We start from the raw sequence: 24,177 nt of genomic DNA, 5'->3' as shown, positions 1-24,177 counted from the left end.
TGGGTGCATATCTGAAGGAAATAAAAACAGGTTCTTGAAGAGATAACTGCACTCCCATGTTTATTGTAGCAGTTTTTCACAATAGCCAAGAAACAACCTAAGTGTCCATTACCAGGTAGATGGATAAAGAAAATGTGATTTATACATATATGTGTACACACACATCCACACTGGAATAATATTCAGCCACAAAAAAAGAGGGAAATCATTTCCAACAACATAGATGAATCTGGAGGGCATTATGCTAAGTGAAATAAGCCAAAAATAAATATTATGTATCATTTATATGGAAAATCTTTAAAAAGAAAAAGTCAAATCTGTAGAAATGGAGAGTAGAATGTTTGCCAGGGGCTGGTGGGGTGTAAAGAAATGGGAAATTGGTCAAGGATATAAACTTTCTGTTATAAGATGAGTAAGTTTTAAAGATCTGATGTATAGCGTTGTGACTGTAGTTAACAATACTGTATTCTGTACCTGAAATTTCCAGGAGAGTAGATCTGAAGCATTCTTATCAAAAAAAAAAAAAAAAAAGTATGTGAGGTGTTGATGTGTTAATTAACTTCTTTGTGGTAGTCATTTCACAATGTATGTATATGTCAAATCCCATTGTACACTTTATATACAATTTTATTTGGCAATTCAGTTATACCTAAATAAAACTGGGGAAAATGATACCAGTTACAAAAAACCATAAGAAGTAAAAACACTTTTGCTGTTTCTATCAAGAAATTAATACTAATTTTGTAAATGTGATAATACTATTACTGTATGTTTTTATATGTTAGAGGTTTGTGCCATTGAAGATACATACATATTTATAGGTGAGATGATTTGATGACCACAGTTTGCTTTAAAGTACTCCAGTACTTTTTAGGGTGCCTGAGTGGCTCAGTAGGTTATTTCAACAAATACTTTGGAAAAGTTTTTGGAGATTTGTGACAATTTGAAAAAACTCCCAGGTAAACTGTGTAGCCTTTCTTTTATGCCAAAAAAAAAGGTGGTTATTGTTTATGTTATCAGTAAGGCTTTCAGTGAGAAATAGGCTATTAGTTTTTAGGTAATCAAAAGTTGTATGTGGATTTTTGACTGCAGAAGGTGTTGACATCCCTAACCCCTGCACTGTTTAGGGGTCAACTGTATATTGTAGCAACTATGTGTTAAAAATAAGTATATTTGTGCATTCTGGTTTACTTATACTCTTTCAGCTTTTATGTTAAAAGCATAACCAGTTTGAAAACTGAAGATACCATTTTTTGGTTTTGTGATATTTTATAGTTATGTACTTGGGATTCAGTAAATATAATGATAGTGAAAGGCAATGCAAAAAATGATTAGTATCTCTTTAATGGTGGCTCTAACTAAATATAATGAGAACACATTTAAGTACTTCTAAAATATGTGAAAATAACCTCAACCTGGAACTTAGTTTTAAAACATTTTACCTTGAAGGGTCAGCTATCATCTGTTAAATTGTGGAGACAATAGAAGAGAAAAATTGACTCCATATATTAAAGATTAACTTATTTTCTTAAATTATTTTCTTTCATCAGGCTTTCTAATGATAAAGAGTTTTGTCTTTTTTTTTTTTTTTTTTTTTTCTTTTTAAGGAAGGTGGAGTGTTTACTTTTGGAGCTGGAGGGTATGGTCAGTTGGGTCATAACTCTACCAGTCATGAAATAAATCCAAGGAAAGTTTTTGAACTTATGGGAAGCATTGTCACTCAGATTGCTTGTGGAAGGTAAGTTATTGTATACGAGTATTTTAGTCTCTATAATTCAGTTACTTAAAATTTTTTCTAACAGTCCAGAGGTCTTTTATTTATTTATTTTTTTAATGTTTATTTATTTATTTTGGGGGAGAAAGGGGAGAGGGAAGGGGAACGTGTGTGGGGGAAGGGCAGAGAGAGGGAGAGAATCCCAAACAGGATCTGTGCTGTCAATGCATGATCTCCTGACCTGGGACAAGTCAAGAGTGACACTTAACCAATTGAGCCACCCAGGCACCCCTAGAGGTCTTTTGTTTTTTTACACCTTCTTGGCCATGAATTTATAGGGAGTGAGTTCTAGTAGCTGAAGCTTCTTTCCGTTGGTTCTCACAAACTGTATTTCTCTGGTTGGAGCATGCTGGCACTTCAGTTGAACTCAAGTACTTTTTTCTTTGGCTTCCTTTTTTAATGATCATTTCCCTTCACATGTTTGAGGAAGCTCTATCTTGGCTGTCAGAGTACTTAATGTTTTCAGTATGCACAATAATTTTCTAGGCAAGAAGAATCTTGTCTTTGTTTATTGACAACGATGCCACCAGCATGCTGGGTATCATCATAGACTTCCAGTTTTGCCTTGGTAACATTTGTCCGGCATTCCTTTTTGAATAATGCCCATCCCCTCTATGTCTATGGTTTAACCTTTCTTGTGGATTTGCGTGTATGTGGTCAAAGTACCAATTCCATGTTTACTAAAAGGCCTAGAGAACATATAGGGGTGTCTCTCCTTTTTCCCTTTGTGTTGGTCATTTTGCAAATTACTAGAAGATGGCAGTTCCTAGCTGAAAGTAGGTATTTTTTTTAATGAGTTGTTTAGCATTCTAGGAATCTAAGATAAAAACATTCTTCCTTAAATGCCTGATTTGCTGGTGAGGAGTAATAGTAACAGGAGAAACATCATTTATACTTATTATTTTACTTTATTCGAAAAAGATTTATCTGGGGCAAGATATTAATAATATATATGTGACATTGTATTTATTGTATGTAGCATCACACTTGAGGGTGAAGTATAGGTCATCTTTTTTTTTCTTTTTCTTTTCCACCTTTTTAAATTTAAACAGTGAGGAAATTGAGCAGTTAATTAACACCTGAGAGTAGTTATTGCTGAAAGTTGAATTGGAATACTGATTTCCTGATTCCCAATTCTTGGGAGTAAGTATAAGAGTCACAGCTTTGAAATTGAGCTTCACCTTTGGTGGATTAAATTAGGTAGACTCCCAAAAAGCAAAATATACTTTGTTTGATTAACTCAGCTTGATTTTTGCCTCATAGTATATATCCATATAAAATATAGTTCAGTCTTGCCAACTGTTAACTTCAAATACATGAAATCACACTGTAGGTAGTCTTTGGTAGCTTTTTTTTTTTTTAACAGGCATTTATTTGTGTGCTTCCAGTTTTTGGCAATTACAAATAATGTTGCTTTGAACGTTTGTTATATAATATACATAAACCTTTATATTTCTAAGTATATACCTAAAATGGGATTGCTGGGTCATAGAAGATATTTAACTTGAATTTTGCAGGTTAATGTCACCCTGTTTACCAGAATTTACATTCCACATTTATGTGTCCTTGTCCCCATTTGGCATTGTCAGACTTTGAAATTTTTGCTAATCTCTTGGATATATAGTGTTACTTAATCATGATTTTAGGGGTGCCTGGGTGGCATAGTCAGTTAAGCATCTGACTCGATTTCGGCTCAGGTCATGATCTCATGGTTCATGGGTACACATTGGGCTGTGCACAGACAGAGTAGAGTCAGCTTGAGATTCTCTTTCTCTCTTGGCCCCTGCTTGCATGCTTTCTCTCTCTCACACAAAATAAATAAATAAACCTTTTAAAACATCATGACTTTAATTTGCATTTCCATGATTTGATATGGATTGGATTGAATCTGTAGATCACTTTGGGAAGTATTGATATTTTAACATTAAGTTTTCCAATACATGAACACGAAATGTCTTTCCATTTATGTCTTTAATTTCTTTCAGTAAGTTTTGTAGTTTTCATCCTATATCTTTTACCTTTTTGTTCAATTTCTAAATATCTTATTCTTTTTGATACTATTGTAAATGGCATTGTTTTTTAAATTTCTTTTTCGATTGTTCATTATTAATGTGTAGAAATACAATTGATTTTTGCATTTTGGTTTTGTATCTTGCTGTTTTGGTGATTTTTGTTTCTTTTTTTTGTTTTGTTTTTTAGTTCTGATAGATTTTTGGTGGAATCTCTAAGGTTTTCAACATATAAGATCATATCATCTGTACACAGAGATAATTTTACTACTTTGTCAATTTAGGTGGCTTTTATTTCTTTTTCTTGCTCAAACTTCCAGTACTATGTTGTTGAATAGTATTCAAAGTAGACATCCTTGCCTTGTTCCTGATCTTAGAGGAAACTTTCAGTCTGTCACCATTGAGTATGACATTTATTGTGGGTTTTTCATAGATGGCTTTTATTATGTTGAGGTAATGTTCTTCTATTCTTAGTTTTTGAGTATTTCAAAAAAGGGTGTTGAATTTTGTTGATTTTTTTTCTGTATCAGTTGAAATGATAATAATGGGTTTTTTTCTTCATTGCCTTAATATTATAAATTACTTTGATCAGTTTGCATATGTTGAACGATCCCTGCATTCCAGGAATGAATCCCATGTGCCTTTGCTGTACAGTTTTTTAATATACTACTGGATTCTGTTTGCTAATATTGTATTGAGAATTTTTGCATCACTGTCCATAAGGGATAATGGTCTGTAGTTTTCTTGTAGAGTCCTTGTCTGACTTTGATATCAGGACAGTGTTGTCCTCATGGGATGAGTTAGAAAGTTACACCCCTTCAAGTTTTTTGGAAAACTCTGAATAGGATTGGATTTAGTTCTTTTAATGTTTGGTAGAAGTCATCAATGAAACTATTTAATGTAGGGCTTTTCTTTGCTGGGAGATTTTTTTTTTATCAATTTAGTCGTTTTACTGTTCATAGATCTTTTCTGTTTTCCTATTTTTCGTGATGTAGTACTGGTAAATTTTGTATTTCTAAGATTTTGTGTATTTTATCTAAATCATCTAATTTTTGGCAAATAATTGCTTATGTACTCTTCTTATGATCCTTTTTATTTTGGCAGCATTAATAGTAGGGCCCCTACTTTTACTTCTGATTTTAGTAATTTCTTTCTTTTCTTTTTTCTTAGTCAAGTTAAAGTTCTGTCAGTTTTGTTGATCTTTGTAAAACCAGCTTTTAGTTCCACTGATTTTGCTATTTTTGTATTCTCTATTTCATTTATCTCAGCTCTAATTTTTCTTCTGCTAGCTTTGTGTTTAAAGTTGTAAAGTTGGGGGCGCCTGGGTGGCGCAGTCGGTTAAGCATCCGACTTCAGCCAGGTCACGATCTCGCGGTCCGTGAGTTCGAGCCCCGCGTCAGGCTCTGGGCTGATGGCTCAGAGCCTGGAGCCTGTTTCCGATTCTGTGTCTCCCTCTCTCTCTGCCCCTCCCCCGTTCATGCTCTGTCTCTCTCTGTCCCCCCAAAAATAAATAAATGTTGAAAAAAAAAATAAAGTTGTAAAGTTGGGTTGTTCACATGAGATCTTTCTTGTCTTTAAATGTAAATTTCTCCCTTATCACTACTTTCCCTTCATCTCTTGTTTTGATACATTGTGTTTTCATTTTCATTTATCTCTTAACGTCTTTCTGATTTGTCTGTGATTTCTTTGATTCATAGGTCATTTAAAAGTATGTTGTTGAATTTCCACAGATTTGTGAATTTTGTAATTTCCTAATGTTACTGATTTCTAATGTTATCCCATTGTGTTCAGAGAAGATACTTTATATGGTGTCTGTCTTTTAAAATCTATTGAGACTTACTTTCTGGCCTACCATATGGTCTAATGTGGATAGTGTCCCATGTCATTTGAGAAGAATGTGTATATTATTGTTGTTGAATAGTGTGTCCTATTAGATCTAGTTGACTTATTGTGTTGTTCAAATTCTCTTTTTCCTTACTTCTGTGTGGTTATTCTGTTTTTGAGAGTAAGGTTATTAAAGTCTCTAACCATTATTGCAGAATAATTTCTCCCTTCAGTTCTTTCAGTTTTTGTTTTATATATTTTGATGGTCTTTTATTAGATGTGTAAATGATTTTAATTGTTACTTTTGCTGTATTGAACCTTTTGTTGAAATATAATGTCCTTTGTCTCTTGTAACCTTTTTTGATTTAAAGTCTGTTTTGTCCGCTAATTGTATGGCCATTTTACTCTCTTTTGGTTATTGGCATGGAATATCTTTTTTCATCTTTTCACTTTTTGGTCTTTTTTTTTTTTTTTTTTTAATACCATTCTGCCAGTCTCTGTGTTTTGAGTGCACAACTTAACCCATTTACATTTAAAGGTAATTATGAGATGTAGGGACTTCTGTCATTTTGTTATTTTCTTTCTGTATGTCTTATACTTTTTTGTTCTTCATTTCCTGGATTTACTGTCTCTTTTTGTTGTTTGTTGTTGTTGTTGTTGTTGTTGTTGTTGTTGTTGTTTTAGTGAAATGTTTTAATTCTCTTCTCATGTCCTTTTTTGTATATTCTATAGCTACTTTCTTTGTGGTTACCATGGTGATTACATTTAAGATCCTGAAGTTATAACACTAATTCACATTGATACTGGGTTAACTTCAACAACATACAAAAACTCTGTTCCTGTATGGCTCTACTGCCACCCCCTTTCAGTTTTTGTTTTCACAACATAACTTATTTATGCTGTGTGTCACAGTCATACCATCTGTGAATCAGTTTAGCTTTATTTCTTCATTTCTAATACTTATGCTTAACATCTCTCTTGTCCTAGTGTCCTCTCTGGGACACCAGGTTGATGTTCACTAGAAGTGCTAAAGATCAAGGCATGTTGTTCTATGTTCTGTCTGTGAGCAAACCTTCAGTATTTCACAATTAAGTATCATGTTTGCCGTAAGTTTACTGTAGATAACCTATATCACATTAAGGAATTTTTCTTTTTTCGTAGTTAAAAGGATTATTTATTTATTTTTAATGAGTAGCTGTTAAGTATTTGTTGGTCTTTCTGGATCTATTGAAATGATTTATGATTTTTCTCCTTTAATCTGTTAATTTGGTGAACTATATTAATGGATTTTAGTAAATAAAAACAGCTTTACTTTTCTGTAGTAGCTCCAGTTTAATCATCTATGTTACCATTTTTTTTTTTAATTTTTTTTTTCAACGTTTATTTTTGGGACAGAGAGAGACAGAGCATGAACGGGGGAGGGGCAGAGAGAGAGGGAGACACAGAATCGGAAACAGGCTCCAGGCTCTGAGCCATCAGCCCAGAGCCCGACACGGGGCTCGAAATCCCGGACCGCGAGATCATGACTTGGCTGAAGTCGGATGCTTAACCGACTGCGCCACCCAGGCGCCCCTATGTTACCATTTTGTATAGTGCTGCATTTGGTTTGCTAATATTTTTTAAAATATTACTTGTATTTATGTTTATCCCTGAGCTTGGTTTATAATTTTCTGTTACTTTTTGTTTTATGGGGTTTTTGTTTTTTGTTTTTGTTTTTTTTTTTTTAATTTAGTTAACATAGAGTGCAGTATTGGTTTCAGGAGTAGAATTCAGTGATTCATCACTTAAATACAGTAACCAGTGCTCATCACAAGTGCCCTCCTTAATACCCATCACTCATCTAGCCCATCTCTCACCCACTTCCCTCTATCAACCCTCAATTTGTTCTCCATTGTTAAGAGTCTCTTGTGGTTTATTTCCCTCTCTCCTTTTCCCTCCCCCTTTTCATATGTTTATCTGTTTCTTAAATGCCACATATGAATGAAATTATATGGTATTTGTCTTTCTCTGACTTATTTTGCTTGGCATAATAAATTCTAGCTCCATTGATGTCATTGCAAATGGCAAGATTTCGTTCTTTTTGATGGCTGAGTAATATTCCATTGTGTATATGTACTACTTTTTTATCCATTCATCAGTTGATGGACATTTGGGCTCTCTCCACAGTTTGGCTATTGTTGATAATGCTGCTGTAAATATCAGGGTGTATGTACCCCTTTGAATTTGTGTTTTTGTACCTCGGGGTAAATACTGAATAGTGTAATTGCTAGATCTTAGGGTAGTTTTATTTTCAGTGTTTTGAGGAACCAACATACTGTTCTCCAGAGTGGCTGCACAGTTCTCATTCCCACCAACAGTGCAAAAGGAACGTTTCTCTTTTCTCTGCATCCTCGCCAACACCTGTTGTTTCTCGTGTTGTCTCGTGTTGTTAATTTTAGCCATTCTGACAGGTGCATTGTAGTATCTCATTGTGGTTTTACTTTGTTATTTTCCTGATGATGAATGGTGTTGAGCATCTTTTCATGTGTGTTAGTCAACTGGATGTCTTCTTTGGAAAAGTATCTATTCATGTCTTCTGCCCATTTCTTTTTTTTTTTTTTTTTAATTTTTTTTTTTCAACGTTTATTTATTTTTTGGGACAGAGAGAGACAGAGCATGAATGGGGGAGGGGCAGAGAGAGAGGGAGACACAGAATCGGAAACAGGCTCCAGGCTCCAAGCCATCAGCCCAGAGCTTGACGCGGGGCTCGAACTCACGGACTGCGAGATCGTGACCTGGCTGAAGTCGGACGCTTAACCGACTGCGCCACCCAGGTCCCCCTTCTGCCCATTTCTTAACTGGGCTATTTGGTTTTTGGCTGTTTAGTTTGATAAGTTCTTTATAGATTTTGAATACTAACCCTTTATCCAATATGTCATTTGTAAATATCTTCCCCCATTCCATAGGCTGCCTTTTAGTTTTGTTAATTGTTTGCTGTGCAGAAGCTTTTTATCTTGATGAAGTCCCAGTAGTTCACATTTGTTGTTATTTTTGCCAGGTTTTATTATTAAGGTTATGCTAGTCTAATAATATATATTGGGGATTATACCCTTGTTTTCTCTTTATTTGAAAGACAACCACTTTAGAAGTTAGTAGACCTTGTCATTTAAAGCCATCTGGGCTTGGTATTTTCTTTTTTGGAATTTTAAAAACATTCTTCAGTTTCTTTATAAGGTAGCTTTAAAATTTTTTCTTGTCAGTTATTTGTAATTTAGATTTTTCTATGAATTTTTCCATTTTTGTTTAAATTGTAAACATGTGAATGTAAAATTTCAGTATCTATATTAGCCTATTGCTATACAAACAACATGCCAGTGACCTATAAAAATAAATGTTTATTTCTTACTCTATGGATCATCTGAGATGGTTCTTTCTCAGGCTATGGGTCACCTGGAGTGGCTCTTATTTTTGCTGCAAGTTGGGACAGCTGTTTCAAGATGTATGACCATTAGGGAGACTTCGCTCAGTCTGCAGCTGAGCAGGGATGGCTTTGTTACGGGTCTCATTTCAGGCCAGAGAACAGTGGCTACCTCTGGGTATTTTATTTTCTTTGGGAGTAGCACCTGTACGTGTACTTCTCAAGCTTCTGCTTCAGAAATCCTGTTGACCAAAAACAAATTACATGACCAAGAGTAAGGTTAAGGTAGGGGGAATGCATGGTGCTTATCTACCATCAGGCTGTAACAAGACTGTGCATGTTTAATACTACAGGATAGTAAAGAGGTGGAATTATATTTTCAGTAGACTACAGTATTATCTTAAAAAAATTTTTTTATGTTTGTACGATCTATAGTGATCTCTTGTTTTTTTCCTGTTTTGATGTTGGTAAATTTTCCTTTCTTTCCTGATCTTTTTTTTTAAACCTCTATTTCTAGAGGTTTATCAATTTATTAATCTTTTCACAGAACCAACTTTTTTTCTTTACGATCCATATTTTGTGTATATTTTTCATTTCATACATTTCAGTCTTTAGTTCATTCAGTGGTGGGATGCAGTATTCTGTATATGCCCATTATATAGTTTTTATTTTTAGTTTTTTAAATGTTTATTTTTGAGAGAGAGTGAGTGAGCAGGGGAGGGGCAGATAGAGAGGGAGAGAAAGAGAATCCCAAGTGGGCTCTGCTCTGTCAGTACAGAGCCTGATGCCGGGCTTGAACTCATGAACTGAGAGATCATGACCTGAGCTGAAATCAAGAGTCAGATGCTTAACCGACTGAGCCACTCAGGTGTCTCAATTATGTAAAGTTTTTCTAACAATGTTCAGATCTTCTTTGTGGCATTTTTGTTTGTTGGCTTGTTTTGCTTGACCATTTTTTAATTAGTTACTGAAGAAGAAATATTACAGTGTTCTACACAGTTTGACTGTTTTTAATTTTTTCTTGTAAGTTTGACAGTTTTTGCTTTTGAGTCCATCTTAAGCGCATAAAATTCCAATTTTATCTCTTCTTGGTGAATTGAAATTTTTATCATTGTGATTGTGACCTCTAGACCACTTTTAGTGATACTTTTTAAAATTTATTTTGAGAGAGAGTGCACATAGATAGAAGTGGGGGAGGGGCAGTTCGAGAAGGAGAGAGAATCCAAAGTAAGCTCTATGCTTAGCTCTGAGCCCATCGTGCGGCCTGATCATGACTTGAGCAGATCTCAAGAGTAGGTTGCTTAACAGACTGAGACACCTAGGCACCCCTGGGTCTCTTTTTATCTGATGTTAATAGGGCTACTCCTACTTATATATTTTTTCGTATATTGTATGTTATATTCATTCTTTACATATTTTTCATTTATACATAATCTTTTACCTTGTCTTTCTGCGGGTTTTGGATGACTATCATGTAAACGGCATTAAGTTAGATCTTTAAAAATTTAGTATGGTAGTTTTGCCATTGGCGACAACATGAATGGATCTAGAGGGTATAATGCTAAGTAAAATAAGTCAGAGAAAAACAAATATTATATGATTGCACTCATATGTTAAGAAACAAAAAGGGTTCCTGGGTGGCTCAGTTGGTTAAGTGTCCCAACTCCTGATTTTGGCTCAGGTCATGATCTCACTGTTCATGGGATTGAGGCCTGCATTGGGCTCTGTGCTGACGGCACAGAGTCTGCCTGGGATTTTCTCATTCAGTATAACACTGAATGTTAATTATATTCAAATTAAATAAAAGAACCCACTCTGGCAATCTTTGTCTTTAAATTGACCGTTTTGTCAGTTTTGTAATTACGAATACATTTGTATTTAATCCTGCCATAATATTTTATATTGTCTTTGTCATCTATTGTATAATGTGTTGTATTTATTTTTGTTTTGTTTTATTACTAGAGCAAGTGCTCATGATTAGGGGAGAGGGGCAGAGGGAGAGAGAGAGAGAGAGAGAGAGAGAGAGAGAGAGAGAGAATCCTAAACAGGCTTCACACTCCATGTGGAGCTCAGTGCTGGGCTCAATCCCACCACCCTGGGATCATAACCTTAGCTGAAATCAGGAGTTGGACACTCAACCAATTGAGCCACTCATGTGCCCTACTATCTATGTTTAAATATTTTATTTTTCTCTTCTCTAATTTTCTTTTCTTTGGATTGATAGTTTTTTAAGTGTGTGTAATTCCCTTTTCTTATTTGGAAACTATACCTTCTTTTTTAGTTGTTACTTTAAACATAAATGGAAACAACATTTATCTTTAATTTATATTAATAAATAACTTTTTCTTTTTGTGGCATTATGAGGACCTCTCATTTACCTTTCCCAACTTTTCATTCTCTATATTTTAAACTTCACAAAAACATTGTTTCATATAGTCAGTGTACATTTAGAAATGCCTATATATTTACTACCTTTTTTTTTCTGCTCTTCATATTTTCCAGTTCCTTTGGTCTGAACATCCTCTGGAATTTTCTTTGAATAGATCTGCACACTCTTTTATCTATCTAAAAATGTTTTATTTCACTTTAATTCTTTTTATTTTTTTATTTTTAATGTTTGTTTATTTTTGAGAGAGAGAGAGAGACAGAGTGTGAGTGGGAGAGGGACAGAGAGAGAGGGAGACACAGAATCTGAAGCAGGCTCCAGTCTCCAAGCTGTTAGCACAGAGCCTAATGCAGGGCTTGAACTCACAAACTGTGAGATCATGACCTGAGCCGAAGTCAGACACTCAACCGACTGAGCCACCCAGGCCTCCCATATTTCACTTTAATTCTTTTTAAAAAATTTTTTTTTTTAACGTTTTATTTATTTTTGAGACAGAGAGAGACAGAGCATGAACGGGGGAGGGGCAGAGAGAGAGGGAGACACAGAATCTGAAACAGGCTCCAGGCTCTGAGCCATCAGCCCAGAGCCCGACGCGGGGCTCGAACTCACGGACCGCGAGATCGTGACCTGAGCTGAAGTCGGCTGCTTAACCGACTGAGCCACCCAGGCGCCCCTCACTTTAATTCTTTAATGATGTTGGCGATGATGGAATTCTAGCTTGGTAATTACTTTCAGTGCTTTGAAGATACCATTCTATTGTCTTTTGGCTTTGCTTATTGAGAAGCCAGCTATTAGTGTGTTGCTCCTTTGAAGGTATTATGTTTCTTTTTTTTTTTTTTTTAATTTTAAATGTTTATTTATTTTTGAGAGATGGAGAGACAGCATGAGTAGGGGAGGGGCAGAGAAAGAGGAAGACACAGAATCCAAAGTAGGCTCCAGTCTCTGAGCTGTCAGCACAGAGCCTGATGCGGGGCTCGAACTCATGAACTGTGAGATTGTGACCTGAGCCGAAGTCGGATGCTTAACCGACTGAGCCGCCCAGGAGCCCCTGTTGTGTTTCTTTTTAAATCTTTTTCCAGTTTTGCTTTCATTTTTCAGGGTCTGATTTCCTCATTTTCCTATGGGGTTTCTTGAGTTTGGAATAATATCTTTGATCAGTTATGGGGAATTCAAAGCTATTATCTGTTTAGACATAGCTTCTCCTTTCTTCATGGAACTCTGATTGGATGTATATTGAATCTTCATACTCTGCCTTGTAGCTTTATTCTTTATTTTCCACATTTTTGACCCTCTTTGCTGCTTTCCTGATTGTTTTTATTATTTATATTTCAGCCCATTATTCTTATGCTGTATCTATTTTTCATTAAATCTGTCGTTCAAGATCTTGATTTCAGTTATTTTGGATTTTTTAGTTCTAGTATTTCTTACAGGTTCTTTTTAAAATCTGACTTTTTTTTTCTTTAGTGTTTCCAGTTGTCCATTTTCAAGTTTGGCTTTTATTTCTTGGACACTAAAAAATTATTAAACATGGTTGTTCTAGATTCTTGTGTTTGATAACTCCAACGTCTGAAATCTTTAGGATCTATTTCTGTTAAATTTTGTTCATGGTGTCCTGTTTCTTTGTATGCCCAGTTTTGTGTGCTTGGTTATGTATTTGAAAAATTATGGGAATGATTTGATAAAGCCTTCCTTTCCTTTTCCAATGTATGAATTAGACTTTATCATAAAAAGTAAATCAAAACTCAACATATATATGAGCCAGGAGTGCTTATTATCAAACCTTATTTGTACAGCTGAAGTTATACATGAATATATGTTGCCTGAAGTTTAGAGACTTCATCTATTCTTGTTTATCTTCATGCATAATCCATTAAAAGACTAAAACAATATTTTAAAATCATGTTATCTAATTTTGTAATTGTTAACAGGTAAGATTATTTGAATAGTTACTTTTAGTTTTGTGAACTCAATTCTTTCTAGAAATTTAATATGTTTATTGTGTTGGGGAAGAATTTTCAGTTATATATTGATTGAGATACAAAGACTTACCTATGTGGGGAATGTAGGTAGGCATATGGTATCCTGACCAGTTTGACTTCCAGGTAGTTGGTACAATAAGATGTATTAATTTCCTTATCGAATAATTGTCAAAAGCCTCCTGAAGGAAGCAGATGAGAAACATAAGAAATGTGAATCCATCAAGGAGATGATCCAAAAACAAAAGGTTCAAATTCCAGTGGTATAATATTATAATGTTTTTGAGCTATTATATCAAATCTAGAATTTAGGATTATTATGTTTATTTAGTAACTCTCAATTCTGACTTCATGCTGTTATCTTTTGGAGAGTTTTTAGAAATGTATATTGTTGGGGCACCTGGATGGCTCAGTTGGGTAAGCATCTGACTTCAGCTCAGGTTACTATCTCATGGTTCTTGAGTTCAAGCCCCACTTCTCTCTCTCTCTCTCCTAACCATCCCCCTCTCCGCCCCTCATGGGATATTTTCTCTCTCCCTCTCCCTCTCTCTCACTCTCTCTCTCTCTCTCTCTGCCCCTTGCTCACTTGCCCCCCCCCCCAAAGAAATGTATATTGTTGCCTAGCGTAATCCCTAGGTGATTCCATTATGCATCTAGGTTTAAGAACCACTACTTTAGCAGACCATTTTGAGGAGGACTTTAATGAACCAGGATTGCAGTAATTTTTAAGCTGTATGTTCCTTTGAGATGTCACAGTCCTAAAAGAGGCAGACTGGGCAATGTAAAACCCTTTGACTGAAGCAGTTAATCTATTTTATATGCTAGGATTCCATTTAATATTTCATTTGTTAAAAGAGTACCCTTGATTAAAAATTTTTGATTGCCCTTGCCTCAAAGGTAAAATGGTTGTTAGATTCTACTTAGTTTTTCAGTAATATGATAGACTAGATAACTTGAAAGCCCTTTCGAATCAAAAAACCTTTTAAATAACATAGATTAGTTTGCCAGGAACTAAAGGGAATGCCACAGGGCAAAAACAAATCTAGAAACCATAGCTGTTTGTTTGAACTGACTTTGGAGGTGCCCTGAAAGAATTTGCAAATGTAGGTAATATATTAGCTTATATTGCTAAAAAAAAACACCCCAAAACTGGCTTAAAACAGTTTTTTATTTTGCTAATAGTTCTTTGGTTCAGTAATTTGAGTTAGGCTCAGCTGGCCAGTTCTCATCTTAGCTGGACTCAGTTCATCAGCTGGTTATCTGGCTAGGGTTTGGGTAGTTGGCATGGCCTTAGCTGGGACAGCTTGTTTCTGGCCCAGGTTGTACGTCATTCTTCAAACACTTATTTTGGATTAGTCTCCTGATAGTAGAACAGGGTTCCTAAAGAGAGAGGGAGAAAGAATTCAAAGCCACTTGTAAGGCATAATATCAGATTTAAGACATGGAGAAATAGATTCCTCATCTTGGTGGGAATAGCCACAGAAGTCATATTATAAGCATAATGGGTATAGGGAGAGGAATACTCTTGGCTTTTTTGATAAACAGTATACCATAGAGGGCAAAGGAGTTTGGGACAGGAGATGAGGCCTAAGAGCTGATAGAAGCATTAGTGAGGCCTTAGGCCTGAGAAACCATGTCCTCCCAATAAAACCACATCATGGAAAGAATTCACAATGAAATATTCCCTTGCTTATAAGGAGACTTTTCTGTCCTTGGTCTCGTTTCTGATTTGAATCTCCTCTGAGAATTTGTAATCACAGGGTTGCCATAAGGTGGGTTTGGGGCTTGTCAAAGTAGTCCTGGGTTGGTGTGTATGTATTAAGTTTCACAATGTATAACAGTTTTTAAATTAAATAACAGGCTGGCAGATTTGGGAGGGGGAAGGAACTTCAGAAATGAGATAAGACGTAGTCATTGAAACTTAAAATTCAGTGAGTAATTAAAACAGCAGTTTGGACACACTGCTAAAGAGAAAAGTAGTGATTTGAAAAACAGATCCAGAGAAATTACTCACAAGGGGCATGGATATAAAAGAGAGATTAAGAGACTGGTAGGATATATTGGAAGGTGCAACATTTATGTAACACTATCAATGAGAAAATAATTGAATAAATGTGAGACAAACAATATTTATAGAAAAGATACTTAAGAATTTGCCAGACATGATGGAAGCCATAAAACAAGTTGAGGAACACAAGGCCTGAGCTGGATTATCCTCTTTAACCCATTCCTGAATACACAGTGGTGAAACATCAGGTTCACTGAGTAGTGGGTTTTCTTCAGCATCAGATCTTCAGTTTCCAAGGTTTGCTTCCCCTCTGCCACTTCCAAAGGAGTCTGGGTGCATACGTATATGTAAGGTCACTTTCTTTAGAAGAGAAAGGAAGCTTTGTTTTATTATTTTATTACACACACACACACACACACACACACACACACACACACACACCAATAAGAAGATTGGTAGTGGATTACTTGCCTGTTTCTTATTGTAAAATTTTTGATTGGTGCCCTGGTAGTGGACCCTCATAGAAAAGCATCAGGCTAGAATGTTACAGGGAAGGGAAGGGGAGAACTTAACTTGGACATCCTAGTTAGATGCTACCTCTTGTGCTGAATCATCTTTTATAAGGGATTCTAGTATAGATCTGGGCCTTTTTAAATTTGGACATTTGTGGAAATTTTCGGGGTCATGTTAATGCAGCCTACATGTGTGGTACAGAATTCATTGAATATACAGTAAGACTTTTAATATTATATACAGACAATTTAAGAAGTATAATAGTTTTGTTAATGTATTTTTAAAAAGAAAAATCATCAGTTAATATTTGTTAAGCTTTTCTAAATGTAAATTGTTTGGAAGGTAACATTAAGTCTGAGATTTTCTATCATTTTACTCTAGGCAGCACACTTCTGCTTTTGTTCCTTCATCAGGACGAATCTATTCTTTTGGACTTGGTGGTAACGGGCAGCTGGGAACTGGTTCAACAAGCAACAGGAAAAGTCCTTTCACTGTGAAAGGAAATTGGTTCCCCTATAATGGGCAGTGTCCACCAGATATTGGTAAGTTCTGTTATTTTAAAGCTTTGCTATACACATTAAAGTTGTTTGTTAAAATGCTGCTCTTAAATGATGAAGTTTTCTACATTTGAATGAAAGAATTGTAAGATACATTGTTTAATGAAAATAGCAAGATATAGAACAGTGTACATATTTGCTTAGTTTGTTTATACTTGCTTATGTATGCATAAGGAAACTCATGGTAAATAAAGTAGTAAAAGTGGTTTCAGAGGGCTAGGCATGTGGGAATTGGGTGGTGGCTAGATGCCGGTGGGAAGGGGTGTTTTTTTTATTTTTAATTGTGGCAAAATAGACATTATTCAAAATTTATGAATTTAGCCATTTAAGATGTACAGTTCAGTAGTGTTCAGTACATTGACATTGTGCAACCGGTCTCCAGAACTCTTTTCATCTTGCAAAATTAGAACTCTGTATTCATTAAACAGCAAGTCTGCATTTACTCCCCCCGATAGCTGGCAGACACTGTTCTGCATTTTGTCTCTGTGTATTTGACTTGACTCTGGGTACATCATGTAAGTGGAATCACACTATTTGTCTTTTTGTGACTGGCTATTTCATAAACTTAGCATAATGTCATTAAAGTTTATCCATGTTGTAGCATGTGTCAGAATTTCCTTTCTTTTTAAGGCTGAATAACATTTTATTGTACATATGTACCACATTTTGTTTATCTGTTCATCTGTTGATAGACACTTGGATTATTTCTGCCTTTTGTTACTATTGTGAATCATGCCACTATAAACATGGGTGTACAAATATCTCTTGAAGATTCTGCTTTCAATTTATTTTGGACTTTAAAATATATAATATTTCCTGTTTTTTTGAAAGTTGGATCATAGAATATATTACCTATTCAAAGTATTAAAATTTTTAAATTTGCAGGGTGCCTGGGTGTCTCAGTCAGTTAAATGTCTGACTTCAGCTCAAGTCATGATCTTGTGGTCTGTGAGTTCAATCCCTGTGTTGGGTTCTGTTGCTGACAGCTCAGAGCCTGGAGCCTGCATCACATTCTGTGCCTCCCTCTCCCTCTGCCCCTCGCCCACTCACACTCTTGTCTCTCAAAAATGACTAAATGTTAAAAAATATATATATAAGATTTTTAAATTTGCTTCTGTATCCCTATGGCTTTAACCAAGTCTTTGATTTATTTTTATTTTCTATTTTTTTTAGTGGACCTGGTTATTTTTTCATTGGTGTTAATTTATTTGCTAAAGAGTTTGAAATATTTGAATTAATTTTTTTAATGTTTATTTTTGAGAGAGAGGGACAGAGACCGAGCACAAGCAAGGGAGGGACAGAGAGAGAGGGAGACACAGAATCCGAAGCAGGCTCTAGGCTCCGAGCTGTCAGCACAGAGCCTGACGCGGGGCTGGAACTCATGAACTGTGAGATCATGACCTGAGCTGAAGTCGGATGCTTAACCGACTGAGCCACCCAGGTGCCCGTAAAATGTGCTTTTTTAAAATAGATACATTTCCTTTACTATCCTAAACTGTTTCTCAGAATTTTGTTCTTGTTCATTTAATCTGTCTGATTTTCTTTGGGATTTTTCTTAGAGTTATAAGACTTGTGTCTCTCAATATTTTATTCAGCGATGAGCATACTGTAAAGGTTGATATTTGAAAAGGTCCATAACTTTTTATGAATGGCCTTGAAGATTCTTTTTTATGTATTTATTTTTTAGTAACTAAAAGGCTATCAGTTACACTTTCATTTAGCAAAGGTCAGGATATCATACTATTTTTTCTTGTTTTTGTTTGATTTTGTATTTAGTATATGGCTTCATTTTCTTCTAGTTACTCTTAGGTTTAGGACGTGCATTTATTTTAGTAATACTGTTCTTGTGTCCTTAGTGGCATGTTAGTTTTATTATATCAGTTTCTTACCCAAAAGGCACTGTTAATAACATAATAAAGAGATTATATAATTTAAAGCAGCATGGATATTGTAAGAAAATCATGTATTTGTAAAGTTTAGTCACTTAGGGATGCATTTTGTTATCTTTGAAACTGTACCTTGAGATTATTTGCATTCAAATGGGAAAGGAAATGGAATTTTAAAATTACTTGTTTTGCTGCAACTTCGTTTCATCAAAACATTGTTGATTGACTGTAGACAAAAGGTACAAAGAGCTCAGGTGTCCCATCAACAGATGAATGGATGAAAAAAATGTGGTGTATGTATATAATTGAATATTAGCCATGAAAAGGAATGGAATTTTGATACATGCTACAACATGGAAGAGTCTTGCAAATATTATGCTCACTCAAAAGAGCCAGACACAGAAGGACAATATATCAAGTGACTCCTCTTAAATGAGGTACCTACAACAACAGTCAAAGGTATAGAGACAGAAAGTAGAATTGTGGTTACCAGGGACTGGGGGGAGGGGAGAACAAGGAGTTGTTTAATGAGTGCAGAGTTCCTGTTTGGGTTGATAAAAACTTTATGGAAATGAATAATGGTGATAGTTACACTTTTTGAATGTATTTAATGCCACTGAATTGTACATTTTAAACAGTTAAAATGGTAAATTTGATGTACATTTTATCACAAATTATATGTATGTATTGTATATAATATATATAATGGTTGATAATTATTTTGTAATGTACTAAAGTTGTGTAGGATAAAAACTAGTTAAATGTGAATTTAATTTTCTCAGCTCCTCCAGAGGTGAAGCCCATGGCCCCCACCTAAATCACATTGTTAGCATAAACTATCTAATGGGACCTTAAGATCACAGGTAAACAACAACATTGTTAACAGAATATTCCAGACTTGGAACTTGGTATAGGCCAGGGAAGATCTTTCTTTAGAATGTATATAGTTTGGACAACTACATTAGTTTCCTAGGGCTGCTGTAACAAAATATCACAAACTGGATATCTTGAACAACACAAATTTATTGACCCAGTTCTGGAGGCTAGAAGTCCAAGATAAACATGTCAGGGTTAATTTCTTCTGAGTGCTGTAAAGGAGACTGTGTTCCATGTGTTTCTCCTGACTTGTGGTGGTTTGCTGCAATCTTTGGCATTTCTTGGCTAGTAGTAGATACCCGCCTTCATCTTCACATGGCGTTCTCTCTCCATGTGGATCTGTGTCCACATTTTCTCCTTTTATAAGGACATCAGTCATTTTGTATTAGGGGCTCACCATACATAGAATGACCTTGACTTAGCTTATTACATCTGCAACGATCCTGTTTCTGAACAAGTCACATCCTGAGGTGCTTCGGTTTAGGACTTCAACATGTGAATTTTGAGGAGACAAATTCAACCCATGACAATATCCCAAACCTGAGAAGTTTTAATCCTTTACTTCACTGGCTTTATTATAGGCTTTGGTTCCATAACTGCAGCCAGCCTTTGTTCCTTAAAATGAGTTGTCATACCTAAAATCCAATTCTCAAATATGTTCTTCAGATAAGTACTTGGTTGCATAGTTGATTTGTTCAATCAATTATGAAAGAGGTACAAACTATAAGAAGGGGAACAGATTCTTACTGAACCTATATAAATAACTGTATTACTGTTTATTTTATTTTTGAGAGAGAGAGAGAGAGCATGATCAGGGGAGGGACATAGACAGAGGGAGACACAGATTCCGAAGCAGGCTCCAGACTCTGAGCTGTTAGCAAAGAGCTGGACGCAGGGCTCGACTCATAAACTGTGAGATCATGACCTGATGCTTAACCGACTGAGCCACCCGGACGCCCTATTACTATTAAAACAAAGGAGAACTAGTAAGAGTTTGAATTCTCATTGAATTCTGGGGGTCAGTGTGTGTGTGTGTGTGTTTGTGTGTGTATAAATACATATATATATGTATGTATGTATTATATATGTATTTATATAATATGTATTTATATAATAAAAATACATAAAATTTAATAAATACATATATATTATATATGTATTTATATAATATATATGTATTATATAAATACATATATAATATATATGTATTTATTAAATTTATACATATATATGTATTATATATATGTATTATATATGTATTTTATATATGTATATATGTATATATGTATTATATATATGTATTATATAAATACATATATATAATATATATGTATTTATATATATATGTATTTATATATATAACTCTTATTTTGAGAGAAAGAGAGAGTGCACTAGTGGGGAGGGGCAGAAAGAGAATGGGGGAGAGAGAATCCCAAACATGCTCCATACTGTTAGCATGGAGTCTGATGCAGGACTTGAACTCACGAACATGTAACCAACTGAGCCACACAGGCACCCCAAGAATCAGATAATAATTTTTTTAATTGACATATATTAATTTCAGGTATAAAACATAATGATTTAGTATTGTATATATTGCAAAATGTAATTAAAATCTCACCATAGCTACAAAATTATTTTTCTTATGATCAGAACTTGCAAGATTTACTCTCTTAACAACTTTCAAATATGTAATGGATTATTATTAATTATAGTCACCATGCTGTACATTACATCTCCATGACTTATTTATTTTATATCTGGAAATTTGTATCTTTTTTTTTTTTTTAAACTTTGGTGTTGAACACGTATCACTTTTTTTTTTTTTTTCCTCAACGTTTATTTATTTTTTTGGGACAGAGACAGAGCATGAATGGGGGAGGGGCAGAGAGAGAGGGAGACACAGAATCGGAAACAGGCTCCAGGCTCTGAGCCATCAGCCCAGAGCCTGACGCAGGGCTCGAACTCCCGGACCGCGATATCGTGACCTGGTTGAAGTCGGACGCTTAACCGACTGCGCCACCCAGGCGCCCCTGGAAATTTGTATCTTTTGATGCACTTCACCCATTTTGTCCACCCTCCCACCCCCCTTCTGGCAGCCACCAATCTGTTCCCTATATATATGAGCTTTTTTGTTTTTTTAAGACTCCACATAGAAGTAAGTGAGATCATAGGGTGTTTGCCTTTCTCTGACTTATTTCACTTAGCCTAATACCCTCAAGGTTCATCCTTGTTGTAACAAATGTCAAGATTTCCTTCTTTTTTATGACTGAATAATATTCCATTGTGTGTGTGGGGTGGGGGGGGGAGAGAAAGAAAGAAAGAAAGAAAGAAAGAAAGAAAGAAAGAAAGACAGACAAGACGTTTTCTTCATCCATTCATCTATCAGTGGGCACTTAGGTTGCTTCCATGTCTTGGCTATTATAATGCTGCAGTGAACATGGGGGCATATGTATCTTCTCAAGTTCGTTTTTTCATTTCTTTGGATAAATACACAGAATTGGAATTGCTGGATTGTCACAGACTATGAGTCTGGAGTTCTCTCTTGTCCAGCAAGAGAGCAGATGCAGAATTGGATATGAGAGAGGCTAATGTCCAGGAGGAGACCAGAGCCCCAAGCAGGGGTTTTGTCTCTTTTATTGAGCTCTCAAGATCTTACACACGTGGTGAACATGAAGAAAACAATCAGATGGTAATTGTTAACATGTGTGTGTAAGAAGCAAAGGATCTGGGGGGCAAATGGGGTTTGTGATCAAAGCACAATAGTATATTAGTGCCAGATGGAAATTAATTTCCTGAAGTGATATAACAAGTTGCTCGTGATCCCATTATAATATCTCGCTGGCTAACTTTGGGTGTTTTGCCCCATGGTGGCGGCTTTCCGCCCAAACCTTTTTTCTGACCCATTTATGTCAGAAGGAAGTCTTGAACCTATTTCCCCACACTGGATCGTATGGTAGTTCTATTTTTAACTTTTTGAGTTGTTTGTTTAAGTAGGCTCTGCACCCACTGTGGGACTTGAACTCATGACTTTGGGATCAAGAGTCGAGGCTGACTGAGCCAGCCAGGCACCCCTCTATTTTCTACTTTTTCGAGAGACCTTCATAAAGTTTTTTTATAGTGGTTGCACTAATTTACATTCCAACCAACAGTGCCCAAAGGTTCCCTTTACTCCACATTCTCACCAGTGCTTGTTATTTCTTATGTTTTTGATAGTAGCCAGTCTAACAGGTATGAGGTGATATCTCAGTGTGGTTTTGATTTGCTTTTTTTGTTTGATGATTAGTGATTCAAGCACCTTTTTGTTTACTTTTTGGTCATCTGTCTCCTTGGAGAAATAATCTGTTCATATCCTCTGCTTATTTTTTAATCAGATTATTTGTCTTTTAGCTATTGATTATGAGTTCTTTATTCATTTTGGATATTAACCCCTTATCAAATATGTGATTTGCAAATATTTTCTTTCCATAAGTTGCCTTTTCATTTTGTTGATGGTTTCCTTTGCTGTGCAGAAGCTTTTGGTTTGATGTAGTCTCATTTGTTTATTTTTGCTTTTATTGTCTTTGCTTTTGGTGTCAAACCCAAAAAAATCATCTATCTCTAAGACTGATGTCAAGGGGCCTACTGCCTATGTTTTCTTCCAGGAGTTTTATGATTTCAGGTCTTCTATTCAAGTCTTTAATCCATTTTGAGTTAGTTTTTGTGTATGGTGTAAGATAGTTGTCCAATTTCATTCTTTTGCTTGTGGCTGTCCAGTTTTTCCAACACCATTTATTGAAGGATTGTCCTTTCCCCATCGTATATTCTTGGCTCCTTTATCATAAATGAATTGACCATATATGTATGGATTTATTTCTGGTCTCTCTATACTATTCCATTGATCTATGTATCTGTTTCTATGCTAATACCTTACTGTTTTGATTATGATAGCTTTGTAAAAATAGTTCAACCCTGCCTAGCTCTTGGTTGTCTCTCAAACCTTTGTGATTGTCCAAGGAGTCTTTAATTTTTAATCGCTCCCAGTAATTGAGGGTGTGTGAAGGCCAGTGGGTGTTCCAAATGGGAGGATCTCAGTCAGCACTTAGATTCAAGCTGATTGGAAACCAGACTCTCAGGTAGCAGACTTTAAAGTATGCAAATACGTATATTCCTTGGGGATCACAAGCGTAAGTCCCACTAGCCACTAGATCCTAGAGGGATGCCCTGGGCAGCAACCATGAAAATCAGGGCACCAGACAGTGGTACAAGCTCCTTCCCAGGAAAGAACAGTGACTTGAAGTAATGCAGAGGTACAGGGCAAAGATGGCATCCACTAGCCTTAGTCCCCAGAGATCAGTCACCTCAGTACGTCACTAGATGTATGCTAAACCAGAAGCCTACCCCTAAGGTTGAAGCTCCAGGACATGCAAATAAGCCTTCTTCACAGAAAGACAGATATATTTCCGTCTGCTATTTGTGCTGTGCACTGGTGGTGGTGGTAGTGGGGGTTGCCAGCCCAGAACTGTCTCTTGATTGTTACAGCCCATGGGACCTCCTCTCCCAGGAATGCAAGTCCCACTGTCAACCAGAACGAGACAATCAAGGGTCATCCACTAGGTGGCAGCCACAAAAATCAGAGCAACTGATGTGTATATAGCTCCCCTCTGGGAGATACTGGTGCTCTGGAGTGTGGCAGAGGGAGAGCACAGAGGTAAGGCCTTCCCTCTGAGGTCTCTGGAGAGTATCCTTACAAGTAGAATCTTGAGACTTATGCTTAATTAGAACCCTGCCTCTCAGACTACAGCTACAAAGATAAGCTAATAGGACTCTTGCAGAAAGATTGGAAGTCTCCATCTGTTGCCTCTTGCTATGCCCTAGGGGTGGTAGCTGATTAAGAACTCTTTCTGTGTTGATTACAGTCCTGTGAGACCCATGAGCCAGGTGACGGAGAGGTGTTCCCTGGGCTGCAGCCACAAAAACTGAGATACCACA

General features: G+C 35.9%; 1 protein-coding gene across 6 annotated transcripts in view; it reads left to right on the top strand.

Moving 5' to 3' along the window:
- HERC4 (HECT and RLD domain containing E3 ubiquitin protein ligase 4) overlaps positions 1-24,177 on the top strand; it is a 138,487-nt gene that overhangs the window by 46,857 nt on the left and 67,453 nt on the right. For all 6 annotated transcript variants that reach the window (XM_047825530.1, XM_047825529.1, XM_047825528.1 and 3 more), the window contains 2 exons: positions 1,608-1,738; positions 16,269-16,429. In XM_047825530.1, coding sequence (XP_047681486.1) covers positions 1,608-1,738; positions 16,269-16,429 — 292 coding nt within the window. The remainder of the gene's footprint in view (positions 1-1,607; positions 1,739-16,268; positions 16,430-24,177) is intronic.

Source organism: Prionailurus viverrinus, chromosome D2 (assembly GCF_022837055.1).
Source record: "Prionailurus viverrinus isolate Anna chromosome D2, UM_Priviv_1.0, whole genome shotgun sequence".
Lineage (NCBI taxonomy): Eukaryota > Metazoa > Chordata > Mammalia > Carnivora > Felidae > Prionailurus > Prionailurus viverrinus.
The sequence above is the reverse complement of the archived record's forward strand: the minus strand, read 5'-3'. Positions and strand labels throughout refer to the sequence as shown.